Source organism: Mastigoproctus giganteus, chromosome 3 (genome assembly GCF_048544385.1).
Source record: "Mastigoproctus giganteus isolate SK-2022 chromosome 3, ASM4854438v1, whole genome shotgun sequence".
NCBI lineage: Eukaryota > Metazoa > Arthropoda > Arachnida > Uropygi > Thelyphonidae > Mastigoproctus > Mastigoproctus giganteus.
In genome coordinates, this window is record NC_143577.1 from 7328222 (window position 1) to 7344099 (window position 15878).

Below are 15878 nucleotides of genomic sequence, written 5' to 3' on the forward strand. Positions count from 1 at the left end.
CCTCTTGGATACCATTCTGTTATTTTCTTAGTCTATCTGTCATCATGTCTTCGAGCTATGTGTCCTGCCTAAGACCATTTTAGTTCTTTAGTTTTGATAAGAATGTCCTTTACTTGAGTTTGCTGCCTAAGCCATATGTTTCTCTTCTTATCTAACAGTCTGATTCCCAATATAATTCGTTCCATTCTTCGCTGTGTAGTTCTCAGCTTCTCTTCCATTCTTTTGGTGAGTGCCCAAGTTTCACTTCCATAAGTCATGGTGGGGAGTATACATTGGTTCATTATTTTACGTTTCAGACAAACTGGGATATTGCTCTTCAGTATGTGACTATATTTCCTGAATGCTATCCATCCAAAATTTATTCTTCTCTTGACTTCCAGCCATTTATCATTATTACAGCTAATAACCTGTCCCAGATAAGTATATGACTCCACCTTTTCAATTGCTGCTCCTTCAATCATTATGTCCCTTTCTGTAGCATACTTGTTCATCATTACTTTTGTTTTAGCCATATTCATCTTTAGTCCAAAATCTTTACTAACTGTGCATAACTGATTAAGATTTTCCTCTAATTCTTTGGGATCATGGCTTATGACCACAATGTCATCTGCAAATCGTAAATGGTTTAGGTACTCTCCGTTCACATTGACTCCTTTCTGCAACCAGTCTAATCGTCTGAAAGCTTTCTCAAGGGCAGCAGTAAACAGCTTTGGAAATATTGTGTCTCCTTGTTGAACTCCTTTCTCGATTTTAAATTTGCTACTGTCTTTGTCTAGTCTAATAAAGGAGGTAGCACTCTCATATATTTTCTTCAAAATCATAATATGTGGGGTATCTATGCCTTGTCTTTGCAGTGCCCGAAACATTGCCTTATGCTGTATGGAGTCAAATGCCTTTTCATAATCCACAAATTCCAGGCATAATGGTGTTTTATATTCATTTGCTTTCTCCATTAGCTGTGATATTATGTGATGGTGATCCATAGTTGAGAATCCTGTCCTAAAGCCAGCTTGCTCTTTCGGTTGATTCTCATCTAGTATTCTTTCTAATCGGTTACTAATGACCCTTGTGAACAACTTGTAGATGTGGGATAACAAGCTAATTGGTCTATAATTTCCAATTTCTGATTTATCTCCTTTCTTATGCAGCAAAACTATGATTGCATTATTCCACTGCTTAGGCGTCACACCTTTTCTAATGCACTTTGTGAAGAGCCTTGCCAGTTTTTGTGTTATGTCTCTTCCTCCCAATTTTAACAACTCTACAGTAACTTCATCTTCCCCCGGGGCTTTCTGATCCTTCATTTTCTTCAATGCATGTTCTACCTCATCAGGAAGAATATCGGGTATGTCGTATGTGTTGCTACTTTGCAATCCATCTTCCCCACTGCTGGCATCATTCCCCTGCTCTTTGTATAATTCTCTATAGTAGTCTTCTGCTATTTGAATTATGCCTTCTCTGCTGTTTATAAGTACACCATCGCTATTCTTCAGTTTCAGTATCATTTGTCTTTCTGTATTACTGCTCATGGCTGCTGATTTAAATCCTTTGTTTTCCCTTAATGCTTGTTCTACTTTTCTTTTGTTAAATCTTCTTATGTCCTCTCTGAGTCTCTTTCTAATGGCTTTGCATAACTCAGTATACTCAATTTTCTCCCTCTAAGTGTTTTTCTTGCTTTTCATTTGTCGTCTTCGGTTCATCATGACAAGTGTTTCTTGACTAATTTCTTTCTTCTTTGGATTTCTTTTTCCCTATAGGTTTCTTGGGCTTTATCACTTTCGGAAAGTTGTAATATTCCTCGTCGATATCTTGGTCCTGAGCAGTCTGCAGAAGCTCAAACTTGTTCTTAAGTTCCAGTACATACTGCTTTTTCTCCTCTTCTGTTATCTCAAAGACCTTTGTATTATTTACTCGAGTCAGTTTTTTCCTTTCCTTTCCTACATCTATATCAAATGTACACCTTACCATTCTGTGATCACTTTCAACATTTACCTTATTCAGGACGGTAACATCATTCCCAATATATCTTCTATTAGTGACGATGAAGTCGATTTCATTAGTAGTTAATCCATTTGGACTCTTCCATGTCCACTTTCTGTTCACCCTTTTCTTGAAAAAAATGTTCATTACTGACAGTCCTTGTGATTCTGCAAATTCCACAAGTCTTTCGCCTCTTTCATTTCTTTCACCAATTCCAAAATTTCCTATAGTTCCCCTTTTTGCGCTGTTTTGTCTTTTTCCAACCTTAGCATTGAAGTCCCCCATAATAATAGTGTAGTGGGTTTTCTGCTCATCTAGAAGACTCTCAATTTCGGTGTACATTTCTTCAACCTCTTCATCATCATGGCTCGATGTTGGTGCATAAATCATTATAATCTTTAGCTTGTACCTCTTAGAAATCTTGAGTATTAGTCTTGACACCCTTGATGATGTACTTTTGAATTCCAAAATGTTGTTTTTAAAATCTTTATGGACCAGAAACCCAACTCCACCTTCACTCCTTTCACTGTTTCCATTGGTGTACAGCAGATTTCCACTTGATAAACTTATAAGTGATTCATTTCTTCTTGTTGTTTCAGCCAAACCGATGATATTCCAATTCACATTTTCTAATTCCTTTTCCAGCTCTAATATCCTGTCTTCACCGATGAGTGATCTTACATTATAACAGGCCGAGTTCAGTTTCCGTGCATGGCAGCCTGGTCATACCCAGAGATTCTTAGCACCCTCTGCTTCCACTCTGATCCTCTCACTGCCGTAAGAGGGAGAGTGAAAACTGCTGGGGACTGAGGGCCATTTGTTTTGCCGTGCTGCCATATGCTGGTGGGTTTGGTCTTTTCCACAACGCTGACCAGGCATCTTGAAAAGAACCACTCTACACATTCGTTGCCACCTAAGTGTGGCGTAACAGGGCTTACCATCGAGAAGGTGTGCATGAGTGGATTTTAGGGAGGCAGGCCAACCGGACTTCTCCTAAATCTTCCTTAATAGAGAGATATTAGATCCATCAGTGTTTTAGGCTGAGTGTCTGATAACACAGAGGATACGTGTTCCCCTCTAAGCCCCTTAATACTAATAAGTATAATAATACTAATAAGTATAATTAAAATGTGTGTCAAGTGGTCACTTGGTTAAATACCGTTTCTTCGTAAGGTATTGAGAGGTTAAATTATTGTTACGCAAAGTGAAACATCTAAGGTGTTTCAAAGATGTGGGAACTGTGAATGGAGTAGTGTATGAGACTTTTCAAGAAGCTGCTCGAGCAGCAGGTCTAAGCAAATCAGTCGATCATGTGAAGGAAACTCTTTCGAAAGCAGTTTCGGTAATGATGCCGAGCAGGTTAAGACATTTTTTTGTATATTTGATATTGGCTGGGGTTGGCGAGCAAACCAAGCAGGGGGCAGAGTTATTATTATTAATCATTATTTTAGTTATTATTATTATTTCTCACTGAGTAGGGGGATTCCACCCTGTGATGGGTATTTCTACCAAGTACACAGAGTTGTCGTCTGATGTTACCATTGGTTGAGGAGCAGACTATCCTACAGGTGTTCAGAATTGCGACTTTCTGGAGTTCTTTATAGCATTAGCATTAGTAGAGGCATATGATGCAAGAAAGCAAGCTTATCCAGCATCAGCCAAAAAAAAAAAAAAAACCACTCCCATTTCACCCCCCCATTCGTTTGAAATATTTGTCCAGCTGAGCCTTAAATTTATTTAGGCTATCAACTTCCACAACAAGGGATGGAAGCCTGTTCCACCAACCAACTACCTGCTGGCTAAAGGCAAATTCCTGCACGTCTATCCTACATCTGTCTTTCCTCAATTTGAATTTATGCCCTCTCAGGTGATTATTCTGAGCAAGAGGAAGAATCCCATCGGCATTGAGCATACTCAAACCATTCAAGGCTTTATACACCTCTATCAGATCACCTTGCCGGAGCCTAGTCTCCAGACACTGTAATTTGCAAAACTTAAGCCTTTCTCTGTAAGAGCAACCCTTTGTTCCATTCACTAATCTTGTTGCCCTTCTCTGTACTCATTCCAGCAGCTCTACATCCTTCTTGAAATTAGGCTTCCCAACCTGTATACAGTACTCAAGGTGTGACCTGACCATTGCCTTATACAAGGGAATAATCACCTCCCTGATAGAAAAATTCCTGTATATCATTGACAAGACACCATGAGCTACTCTTGCAGCCCGTCTGCACTGCTCAGAAAACTTCATATCTGCCTGCACAATTACCCCCAGGTCCCTTTCATTCTCTACCACTGTCAGTGTAGTACCACAGAGTTGATATGTTGCTCTGGGGTTACTGTTTCCCATATGTAGTACTTTATATTTGTCAAAGTTAAACTTCATTTGCCACCTCTCAGCCCATCTGCTCAACCTTTCCAGATCCTGTTGCAGCAGCATAGCATCAGTAGTGTCCTTAACAACCCTGCCAACCTTTGAATCCCAGAGAACACCTTTGTATAGGTGTTCTCTGGGAGACCTATTGCTGCTAGGCTGTTATGTAGGGTCTTTGGCACCATACCGATGGTGGACACAATGATTGGGATGGTCACTACTTGTTGCACATGCCACATCTCTTTGTTCTCCTATCTTAGGTTTGTATACTTCCTGATTTTTTTCCTCATGTTTTCTGGAACACATAACAGTGCCAGTGTTGGGCACCGTTATGTCAACCCGATAGGTAGACTTTTCCTTCTTGTCGACAAAGATCATGTCTGGTCTGTTGTGTGGGATGGTCTTGTCCATTATTATTGTATGGTCCCAGTACTACAGCTTGTGGCTTGGTATCTCAAGTATGGCCTGGGTTTGTAATTGTAATTGGTACACTTTCTTTGATCAACTGATATTTCCTTGTTAGCCTCTGATATGTTATCCTGGCTACCTGGTTGTGTCTACGAGTGTACTCAGTCTGGGTGATCACCTTGCATCCTGCAGTGATGTGTTGGTTTGTTTCAGAGGCCAGGTAGCATCGTTGACATGTGTCATCTGACATTCTGGGCTCATTTGTGATGTATTTTCTATTGTTTCTGGTGTTAATTAACCTGGTCTTGGATGGCAAGCATGATTCCTTTAGCCTCGGGGAAGGGTGTCTAGCTCGTGAGCCATGCATTGTTGTTATTATTATATTATTTCTCCCTGATTGAGGGTTCCACCTTGTGACGGGTATTGCTACCAAGTACATCGGGGGTGGTGGTTGTTATGTCCGGTGTTACTGTTGGTCGAGGAACTCTCTGACTACCCTTTTTTTTTTTTTTTTATGTAAATCCCAAACACAAGAGGTATTAAAACCTATAGTACTTAGTACCGTGCTTGGTTTGGAGATTGAGAAGATGAAAGAAGATATTTGTTGACATTGGACTTGAACTTCTGTAGATTGTAATTTTCAGGAAATACGTATGAAGGAAGGTTGTTCCAGAAAATGGCAGTTGAATGAATAAACGAGGAAGATGAAAAGTTGGTTCTGTGAGTTTGAAGTTGGACAGTAAATGGATGTTGGCTGGTGGCAGCACATGTTTGGACTGTTTTGAAAGAGAGAGAGTGGGAATTATAGAAGCCAATTCAGAAGAACAGTGCCCATGGAAGTATCTGTAGAAGAGGCATGCAGCAGAAACAGTACTCTATGAGACAATGAGTGGAGAGACTCTGTTAGAGATGAATCATTAATTAACCTAACTGCCCTCTTCTGAATGGAATTAAGAAGCCTGAGAGAGGTTTTGGGGGCACCACCCCAGATGTGGAAACAATATTCCATGGCTGGGTGAATTTGCGATTTATACAGAGTTGAGCAGCTGTTTGAAAGAAAAGTAACGCAGAGAGCGAAAGAGAAAACCAAGTTTTTTAGATGCAGAGGAAGCAATATTTGTAATGTGCTTGTGCCAAGAGAGATTAGAAGTCAGGGTAATCTCCAAAAGAGATATATCATTTTGCCTAAAATTTGGAGTGTCACTAAAGATAAGCATAGGAGCAGAAGAATCCTTTTTGCAAGATGAAAAAAAGCCGTGAATTAGGGTTGAACTTGAAAGTGTCTGCAATTCTGCCCAGACACGATAGGAGGGAGTATATGATGAGAGCCTTGTCGATCAATTCGGCCCTGGAGGGATTGTGCAAGGCTCAAGGGGTAGAATTTTTTTCAGCCTGGACTGTACTTGTTAACAGGAGAGATTGCTTCTACAGGGATGGGATACACTTAAATAGAAAGGGTGCAAGAATTTTTGCTGATGCTGTCGAGGCAGTGTTAGGTGGGTCGGAAAACTGCTAGTTGGGGGGGATACAAGGACTAATAGATTAACAGTAGCCAGTGGCAGAGGTGGAAGTGATTCTTGCACTGCTTCTATTGAAATGAGCAGACGTCTGAAAAACAAGATGCAGGATATTTCAGAGACTGCTGGTAGTCATTGCGGTACAAGTAAACACATGGGTTGTGTTAGAGTAGCTAAGAATAGAAACAGGTGCATGTATACCTGCGGGTACACCAATGCTAGGAGTTTGGTAAATAAATTTGATGAATTTGAGGTATTGCTCAAAACATCAAAGGCAGATATTGTTGGGATATCAGAGACGTGGTGTCACACAGATATAAGTAATGCGGAACTGGAATTTGGGGAATACAATGTGTATAGAAAGGATAGACAGGACAGGAGGGGAGGAGGGGTTATGCTATTAATTAAGAAACACATAAAGTCCAAGGAAGTGAAGCCAGTCGACATCGATGGACAGGGCAGTGTCGAGTCAGTTTGGTGTGACATAAGCATAGGGAAATCAAAATTGAGAGTAGGAGTGTGCTATAGGCCTAATGACTCTGATGAGTATAATAAGATATTGTACAGGGAAATAGAGTGGGCCAGTAAATCAGAGAGTCTTATAATGGGGGACTTTAATTTCCCAGAATTGACTGGAATTTGTGGGTTGGTCACTCGCACACTAGCAAGGCTTTTGTGGATTTATTGGATGATTGTTTTCTACATCAGCATGTTCGTGAGGCAACAAGAGGGAGCAATACTCTTGATCTGATTATCAGTACTGATTCTTCATGCATTAAGAACCTGCAGATAAATGAACCACTAGGTGGCAGTGATCACAGTGTGTTGAAGTGGGATTTACTCAAGGAGGTAACTACCATCAGAGGTAAAGGGAAGGGTTTTTGTTTTCGTAAAGGCGACTATGATGGTCTGAGACAGTATTTAAATTCTATACAGTGGGACCAACTGATGATGTTACCAACAGCAAACTCAAAATGGAAAGCATTCAAGGAACTAATCTTGGAGGCTACCAGGCTTTACATACCAACTAAGAAATATTGTTCAAGGTTTAGGTCTAAATGGTTGTCAGATGAACTAATGAGACATGTGGCAGAGAAGAAAAATGCATGGGATACATACAAATTAATGTGACATGGAAGCCTATGATAGATATAAGTTGGTCTGTAACCAAGTCACAAAGGAGATTAGGTAGGCAAAGACTATGAAAAATCCTTGGCAAAGGATGCAAAGAAAAACAGAAAAGAGTTCTTTACATACTTGAACTCGAAAAGGAAAGGGATGAATCAGATTGGTCCACTGGCTATTGATGGTTCAACAGTTGAGGATCCTGCTCAGGTGGCTAACAATCTAAACGAGTATTTTGCATCTACATTCACGCATGAGGAGTTATTCAGGAAGGAGAATGATGTAGGTAAAGTAAACATTGGCAGTGAGCTGGATGATTTTGTAATAACTGAGAGGAAAGTGGAGGAGAGATTGTTGAGGATAAACATAAAAAAGGCACCTGGGGTGGATGGGATCTATCCAGTTATATTAAAGGAGGCAGCAAAGGAAGTATGCAAACCCCTAGCCATAATTATGAGAGCTTCTTTGGACTCAGGGGAGGTACCCATAGACTGGAGATGTGCAAATGTAACCCCAATTCACAAAGGAGGATCAAAGGCTGACACAAGTAATTATAGACCTGTTAGTTTAACTTCTGTTCCAGGTAAATTAATGGAGGCACTGGTTAAAGAAGCACTGCAGGATCATCTAGACAAGAATTCAGTTATAGCTCAGACGCAGCATGGTTTTGTTAAGGGCAGGTCTTGCCTGACCAATTTGATTGGATACTATGGTGTAGTCACAAAAGAACTGGATGCAGGGAATAACTTTGATATTATATATTTGGATCTTAGAAAGGCTTTTGATACTGTTGCACATGGAAGACTGCTGCACAAATTGGAGCAGTGTGGCATTGGAGGCAAATTGCTGCTATGGATAAGGGGATGGTTGAGTAGCAGAAGACAGAGAGTGGTAATCAATGGACACTGCTCAACGTGGACTAATGTTATTAGTGGAGTTCCTCAAGGTTCAGTGTTGGGTCCGTTGTTGTTTTCGGTGTTTATGAATGATATTGATGATGGGATATCAAGTTTAATGTCCAAGTTTGCAGATGATACAAAGGTTGGCAGGGTCGTTAAGGACAATACTGACGCTATGCTGCTGCAACAGGATCTGGAAAGGTTGAACAGATGGGCTGAGAGGTGGCAAATGAGGTTTAACATCGACAAATGTAAAGTGCTGCATATGGGAAACAGTAACCCCAGAGCAACGTATCAACTCTGCGGTACTACACTGACAGTGGTGGAGAATGAAAAGGACCTGGGGGTAATTGTGCAGGCAGATATGAAGTTCTCTGAGCAGTGCAGACGAGCTGCAAGAGTAGCTCATGGTGTCTTGTCAATGATATACAGGAATTTTTCTAGCAGGTATAAGGAGGTGATTATTCCCTTGTATAAGGCAATGGTAAGGCCACATCTTGAGTACTGTATACAGGTCTGGAGGCCTCATTTCAAGAAGGATGTAGAGCTGCTGGAACGGGTACAGAGAAGGGCAACAAGGTTAGTAAATGGAACAAAGGGTTGCTCTTACGAAGAAAGGCTTAAGTTTTGCAAATTACAGAGTTTGGAGACTAGGCACCGGCGAGGTGATCTGATAGAGGTGTATAAGGCTTTGAATGGTTTGAGCATGCTCAATGCCAATGGGATTCTTCATCTTTCTCAGAATAATCACCTCAGAGGGCATAAATTCAAATTGAGGAAGGACGGATGTCGGATAGATGTGCGGAAATTTGCCTTTGGCCAGCGGGTGGTTGGTTGGTGGAACTGACTTCCATCACTTGTTGTTGAAGTTGATAGCCTAAACAAATTTAAAGCTCAACTGGACAGGTATTTCGAACGAACGGAGGGGTGAAAGGGGAGTGTGTTTTTTTTTTTTTTTGGCTGATGCTGAATAAGCTTGCTTTCTTGCATCATATGCCTCTGCTAATGCTAAAGACAAGACTGAGTTTTAGAAGGGTTGAAATCAACTAAGTTGTCTTTGCCCCACTGGAGAATTACCTGAAGATCGGCATTTAAGAAATTGGTAGCAAATTTTCGAGAAGTTGAAGCTGATTGAGCAGGACAAGGTTTCTCAAAATGGAAAGTGGAATGCAATGTGCTGTCATCAGCAAAACTATGGATAAGATTTGCAGTCAATGGAAGAAGGTCATTAATATACAAGAGGAAAAGAGTGGGAGAAAGAACTGAACTTTGGGGGAACACCGGCATTAGTGGAGAAGTTAGAAGACAGAGAGCCATCTACCATCACCCTCAGTGAGCGATCAGAGAGAAAACTGGATAACCAATTACTAAAAACAGTTGGCAAACCATAACATTGAAGCTTCTTTAGAAAACCTTTATGCCAAAAACTATCAAAAGCCTTTGAGATATCAAGAGCAACTACTTCTGTTTCACTGAACTTTCCATTGAATTAGTCCATAAATGGGTAACATAAGTCAGAATATCACCAGTGGATCGACACTGACGGAATCCATACTGGCGATCATTGATCAGACGGAAAGTTTCTAGGTAGTTTAAGAGTTGGCGGTTAATATTTTTCTCCATTACTTTAGAAAGAGTAGAAGTAGTTGCAATGGGACGATAATTGGATGGGAGGGATTTGTCACCCTTTGTCATCCTACAAGTGTTCAGATTATGACTTTCTGGAGTTTCTTGTAGGTGTTCGCTGGGAGACCTATTGCTGCTATGTTGTTATGTGGGGATCTTTGGCACCATACCAGTGGTTGACACGATGACTGAGATGGTCGTAACTTGTTGCATATGCCACATCTCTTTCATCTCTTATCTTAGGTTCGTGTCTCTCCTAATTTTTTCCCCATGGGTTTTCTGCAGGTTGCCAGTGTTGGGTATCGCTATGTCAATCAGATAGGTGGCCTTTTCCTTCTTGTCCACAAGGTTTATGTCTGGTCTGTTGTGTGGGATTTGCTTATGCGTTATTATGGTGCGGTCCGAGTACAGTTTGTGGGTTGGGGTCTCTAGTACTGCCTGGAGTTTGTACTTGTAGTACACTACACTTTAGCATTAGCATTAGTAGAGGGATTTGATGCAAAAAAGCAAGCTTATGCAGCATCAACCAAAAAAAAAAAAAAACCCACTTCCACTTCACCCCTCTGTTCGTTCAAAATACCTGTCCAGCTGAGCCTTAAACTTATTTAGGCTATCAACCTCCAATACAAGGGATGGAAGTCTGTTCCACCAACCAACCACCCGCTGGCTAAAGGCAAATTTCCGCACGTCTATCCTACATCTGTCTTTCCTCAATTTGAATTTATGCCCTCTCAGGTGATTATTCTGAGCTAGAGGAAGAATCCCATCAGCATTGAGCATGCTCAAACCATTCAAGGCTTTATACACCTCTATCAGATCACCACGCTGGTGCCTAGTCTCCAGACACTGTAATTTGCAAAACTTAAGCCTTTCTTCGTAAGAGCACCCCTTTGTTCCATTCACTAATCTTGTTGCCCTTCTCTGTACTCGTTCTAGCAGCTCTACATCCTTCTTGAAATGAGGCCTCCAGACCTGTATACAGTACTCTAGGTGTGGCCTGACCATTGCCTTATACAAGGGAATAATCACCTCCTTATCCCTGCTCGAAAAATTCCTGTATATCATTGACAATACTCCATGAGCTACTCTTGCAGCCCAGCTGCACTGCTCAGAGAACTTCATATCTGCCTGCACAACCACCCCCAAGTCCCTTTCATTCTCTACCACTGTCAGTGTAGTACCACAGAGTTGATACGTTGCTCTGGGGTTGCTGTTTCCCATGTGTAGTACTTTACATTTGTCAATGTTAAACTTCATTTGCCACCTCTCAGCCCATCTGCTCAACCTTTCCAGATCCTGTTGCAGCAGCATAGTGTCAGTAGTGTCCTTGACAACCCTGCCAACCTTTGTATCGTCTGCAAACTTGGACATTAAGCTTGATATACCATCATCAATATCATTTATAAATACAGAAAACAATAATGGACTGAGCCCTGAGGGACTCGACTAATAACATTAGTCCACGATGAGCAGTGTCCATTGATTACCACTCTCTGTCTTCTCCCCCTCAACCACCCCTTTATCCATAGCAGCAATTTGCCTCCAATGTCACACTGCTCCAATTTGTGTAGCAGTCTTCCATGTGCAACAGTATCAAAAGCCTTTCTAAGATCCAAGTATATAATATCAAAGCTATTCCCTGCATCCAGTTCTTTTGTGACTGCATCATAGTATCCAGTAAAATTGGTCAGGCAAGACTTCCCCTTAACAAAACCATGCTGTGTCCGAGCTATAACAGAAGTCTTGTCTAAATGATCCTGCAGTGCTTCTTTAACCAGTGCCTCCATTAATTTTCCTGGAACAGAAGTTAAGCTCACAGGTCTATAATTACTTGTGTCAGCCTTTGATCCTCCTTTGTGAATTGGGGTCACATTTGCACATTTCCAGTCTATGGGTACCTCCCCTGAGTCCAAGGAAGTTCTCATAATTATGGCTAAGGGTTTGCTTACTTCCTTTGCTGCCTCCTTTAATATAACTGGATAGATCCCATCCACCCCAGGTGCCTTTCTTGTGTTTATCTTCAACAGTTTCTCCTCCACTTTACTCCCAGTTATTTCAAGATTCTGTAGCTTACTGCTAGAGTTGAATACACCTCTGGCATTCCCCTCGCTGAATAACTCCTCATGCGTGAATGTCGATGCAAAATATTCATTTAGTTTGTTAGCTACCTGAGCAGGATCATCAACAGTTGACCCATCAATATCAAGTGGACCAATCTAATTCATCCCCTTCCTTCTAGAGTTTACATAAGTAAAGAAATCTTTGCTGTTTTTCTTTGCATCCCTTGCCAAGGATTTCTCGTAATCTGCCTTCACCTGCCTAACCTCCTTTGTAACTTGGTTGCATATCAACCAAGGTTGCATATCTATCATAGGCTTCTGTGTCATGTGTTAATTTGTAAGTATCCCATGCATTTTTCTTCTCTGCCATATGCCTCATTAGTTCATCTGACATCCATTTTGGCCTAAACCTTGAACAATATTTCTTAGTTGGTATGTAAAGCCTAGTAGCTTCAAAGATAAGTTCTTTGAATGCTTCCCATTTTGAATTTGCTGTTGGTAACATCATCAGTTGGTCCCACTGTATAGAATTTAAATACTGTCTCAGTCCATCGTAGTCGCCTTTACGGAAGCAATAACCCTTCCCTTTACCCCTAATGGTAGTTACCTCTTTGAGTAAATCCCACTTAAGCACACTGTGATCACTGCCACCTAGTGGTTCATTTATCTGCAGATTCTTAATGCATGAAGAATCACTGCTGATAATCAAATCAAGAGTATTACTCCCTCTAGTTGCCTCCCGAACATGCTGATGTAGAAAACAATCATCCAATAAATCCACAAAAGCCCTGCTAGTGCGTGAGTAACCAGCCCCCAAATTCCAGTCAATATCTGGGAAATTAAAATCTCCCATTATAAGACTCTCTGATTTACTGGCCCACTCTATTTCCCTGTACAGTTCCTTATTATACTCATCAGAGTCATTAGGCCTATAGCACACTCCTACTCTCAATTTTGATCTTCCAATGCTTATGTCACACCAAACTGACTCAACACTGCACTGTCCAGCGATGTCGACTGGCTTCGCTTCCTTGGTTTTTATGTGTTTCTTAACTGATAGCATAACCCCTCCCCCCTTCCTATCCTGTCTATCCTTTCTGTAGACATTGTACTCCCCAAATTCCAGTTCTGCATCCCTTATATCTGTGTGACACCACGTCTCTGATATCCCAACAATATCTGCCTTTGATGTTTTGAGCAATACCTCAAATTCATCAAATTTATTTACTAAACTCCTAGCATTGGTGTACACGCAAGTATACCTGCACCTGTTTCTATTCTTAGCTACCCTAACACAACCCATGTGTTTACTTGTACCGCAATGGCTCCCAGCAGTCTCTGAAATATCATGCATCTTGTTTTTCAGGCTTCTGCTCATTCTAATAGAAGCAGTGCAAGAATCTCTTTCACCTCTGCCAGTGGCTACTGTCAATCTATTTGTCTTTGTCTCCCCCAAGCTAGCAGTTTTCCGACCCACCTAACACTGCCTCGATAGCATCAGCAAATATTCTTGCACCCTTTCTATTTAAGTGTATCCCATCCCTGTAGAAGCAATCTCTCCTGTTAACAAGTACAGTCCAGGCTGAAAAAAATTCTACCCCTTGAGCCTTTCTTTGATCAACTGGTATTTCCTGGCTAGCTTCTGATGTATAATCCTGGCTTCCTGGTCGTGTCTGTGAGTGTACTCAGTCTGGTTGATCACCTTGCATCCCATGGTGATGTGCTGGAATGTTTCCGAGGCCAGGTGGCATCATTGACATGCATCATCGGACACTCCGGGCTCCTTGGTAACGTATTTTTTATAGTTTCTGGTGTTGATTACCTGGTCTTGGATGGTGAGCAAATCCTTCAGTCTCGGGGAAGAGTGTCCCATTCATGAGCCATGCATTGGAAGCAGTTTTATCTATGTTATCTTGATGGAGATCTTTATAGTGTCTGCTATGGAGTGTCTTCTTTGCCCATCTTTCTAGTTTGTTTGTGCCTCCTGGTTGGGCGGGGACTCCTCGCTTAGGTTGAGAGGGATATACCGCTTGTCTATCTTCTTTATGGCCTAGTGGAGTGCTGCTGTGTGTTTCTGGAAATAATCCTTCAAGTTAGGAATCGCTATTTTCTGTTGCTCGATGAGGTCTCTCAGGCTCCTTCCTCCTTTTTGAGCAATTGTCAGTCTCTCCCTGGCTGACTTCGAGTGGTGTGTTGGTGGCTCTTGGTCATCATTGTCCTTGTCTTTCTCATGATATCCTTCAGCTTGGTGTTAGTCCAATCTGTGACCCCGAAGAAGTATGTTAGCACTGGGACTGCATGGGTGTTTATGGCTTTAATTGTGTTCTCTCTGTTCAGCTGTGCTTTCAGCAGGCTTCTGAGTCCCTGATGGTATTTTTCGGTCAGGCAGGCCTTAATTTCCTTGTGCTGTAACTGCTGACCCTGCATCATCATCAGGAATTTGTAGGCCTCTCCCTCTGCCATGGCTTCGATCTCTTTACCAATCTGCAGCTGGTAGTTTTGGTTGACTAATTTTCCCTGGTGCAATCCGTGGGTCTTGCATTATCCATGGGTTATTATGGTTATATTTGCTTTATATATGTAAGCAGTGTGTGTGTGTGATGTGCACTTTGTATGTATATGTTATATACATGTGTGTTTAATATATATATATATATATAACAACAAATGTTCTCAAGCAAAGAATAATATGTGCCTATTTAAAATAGAAGTGCTGCATAAAATGTTACTTTCAGCTCTTTATATATCTGTACTTGCAATTTTTCATTAACATTATATTTATTTATAGGTGATGTACTTTCTAGGTTTCACAATGATGGCATATGGAGCAGCATTTTTGACATCACTCATTGCAGAAGCACCCATGATGGCAGTTGAAAAACTACTGTTAAAGAAAAAAAAATGAAAATGAATTAAAGTATTGCTTTTCTCAATCTGCTGACAGTCATTTTTGGGTTTTCTTTTTTTTTTTTTTTTCTGACTGCACTTGAAATCATTGTTTTCACTGTAGAGTAGCTCACAGTTTTTTTCCAATTTAATTTTTTTAGCACAGTTTCTCAGTTAAAAATTTGGGAAGTCTGTTGTATAGGATGGAAATGTGCTAGCATGTAAACTATTTAAATCATTTTTATTGCATATAAAAATGATTTAATCTACCTCCACTAACTGTAAAAGGTTGATTTAATTCCTTTTCTTAATTGTTTCTTAATGCGTTGGATGCAGACAATTCCCCTCAAGACTGATGCTGTTTATGCCTAAATACATTTATATCTAAGTACCTGAAGTTCACTGATATTGTTTAAAGTTTAAAATTTGAATCATAAAAATTTAATTGTTCAAATTTAAAGCAATTATTTTTCACTTTAAGTTTATTTTTTAAAGTTTGCACATTATAAAATATGATTCCTGTGAAATTTTTGTAATAATTTGAATAGTGGGTGTTAATCTAGATTTTTAGAAACCAGTTCACTTCAAGAATTCTTTTAGTGATAGTAAAGTATAATAGCAATAGCATTTTTGTAAATTTTTAACAGCTATTTCTGCTACACTGGCACAAACTGCCTGCGAGACACCACTGATTTGTAGATCTCAGTTCTTGCATTAATCAAATGTATTAATCAAACTTACATTGGTCAAAGAAGGGCTATATAATTAAGTAAAAGGATGTTGTAAGTGAAGTTTATAGTTAACTAATTGTGCTTGGTTATATTTTTTAGACTTGAAATTTTTTCTTACATACATATATACACTGGCGTTCAAAGAAAGTGCATCACCTAGGAATTTCGCATTTCTAACTCTTTTTCGCAATGGTATATTGCATCAATGACTAGCATCACAAATAGAAATATAAATAGAAGATATTCATTAATAATTAAGGCAAAGCTAAATAATA

General features: G+C 40.4%; 1 protein-coding gene across 1 annotated transcript in view; it reads left to right on the forward strand.

Annotated features, from left to right (window-relative positions):
- The window catches only part of LOC150087635 (O-acyltransferase like protein-like), a 50275-nt gene extending 35384 nt beyond the window's left edge, over positions 1-14891 (forward strand). The window contains exon 6 of the mRNA XM_090369840.1: positions 14775-14891. Within this exon, the coding sequence (XP_090225966.1) occupies positions 14775-14891 (117 nt within the window). The remainder of the gene's footprint in view (positions 1-14774) is intronic.
- The last annotated feature ends 987 nt before the right edge of the window (positions 14892-15878 follow it).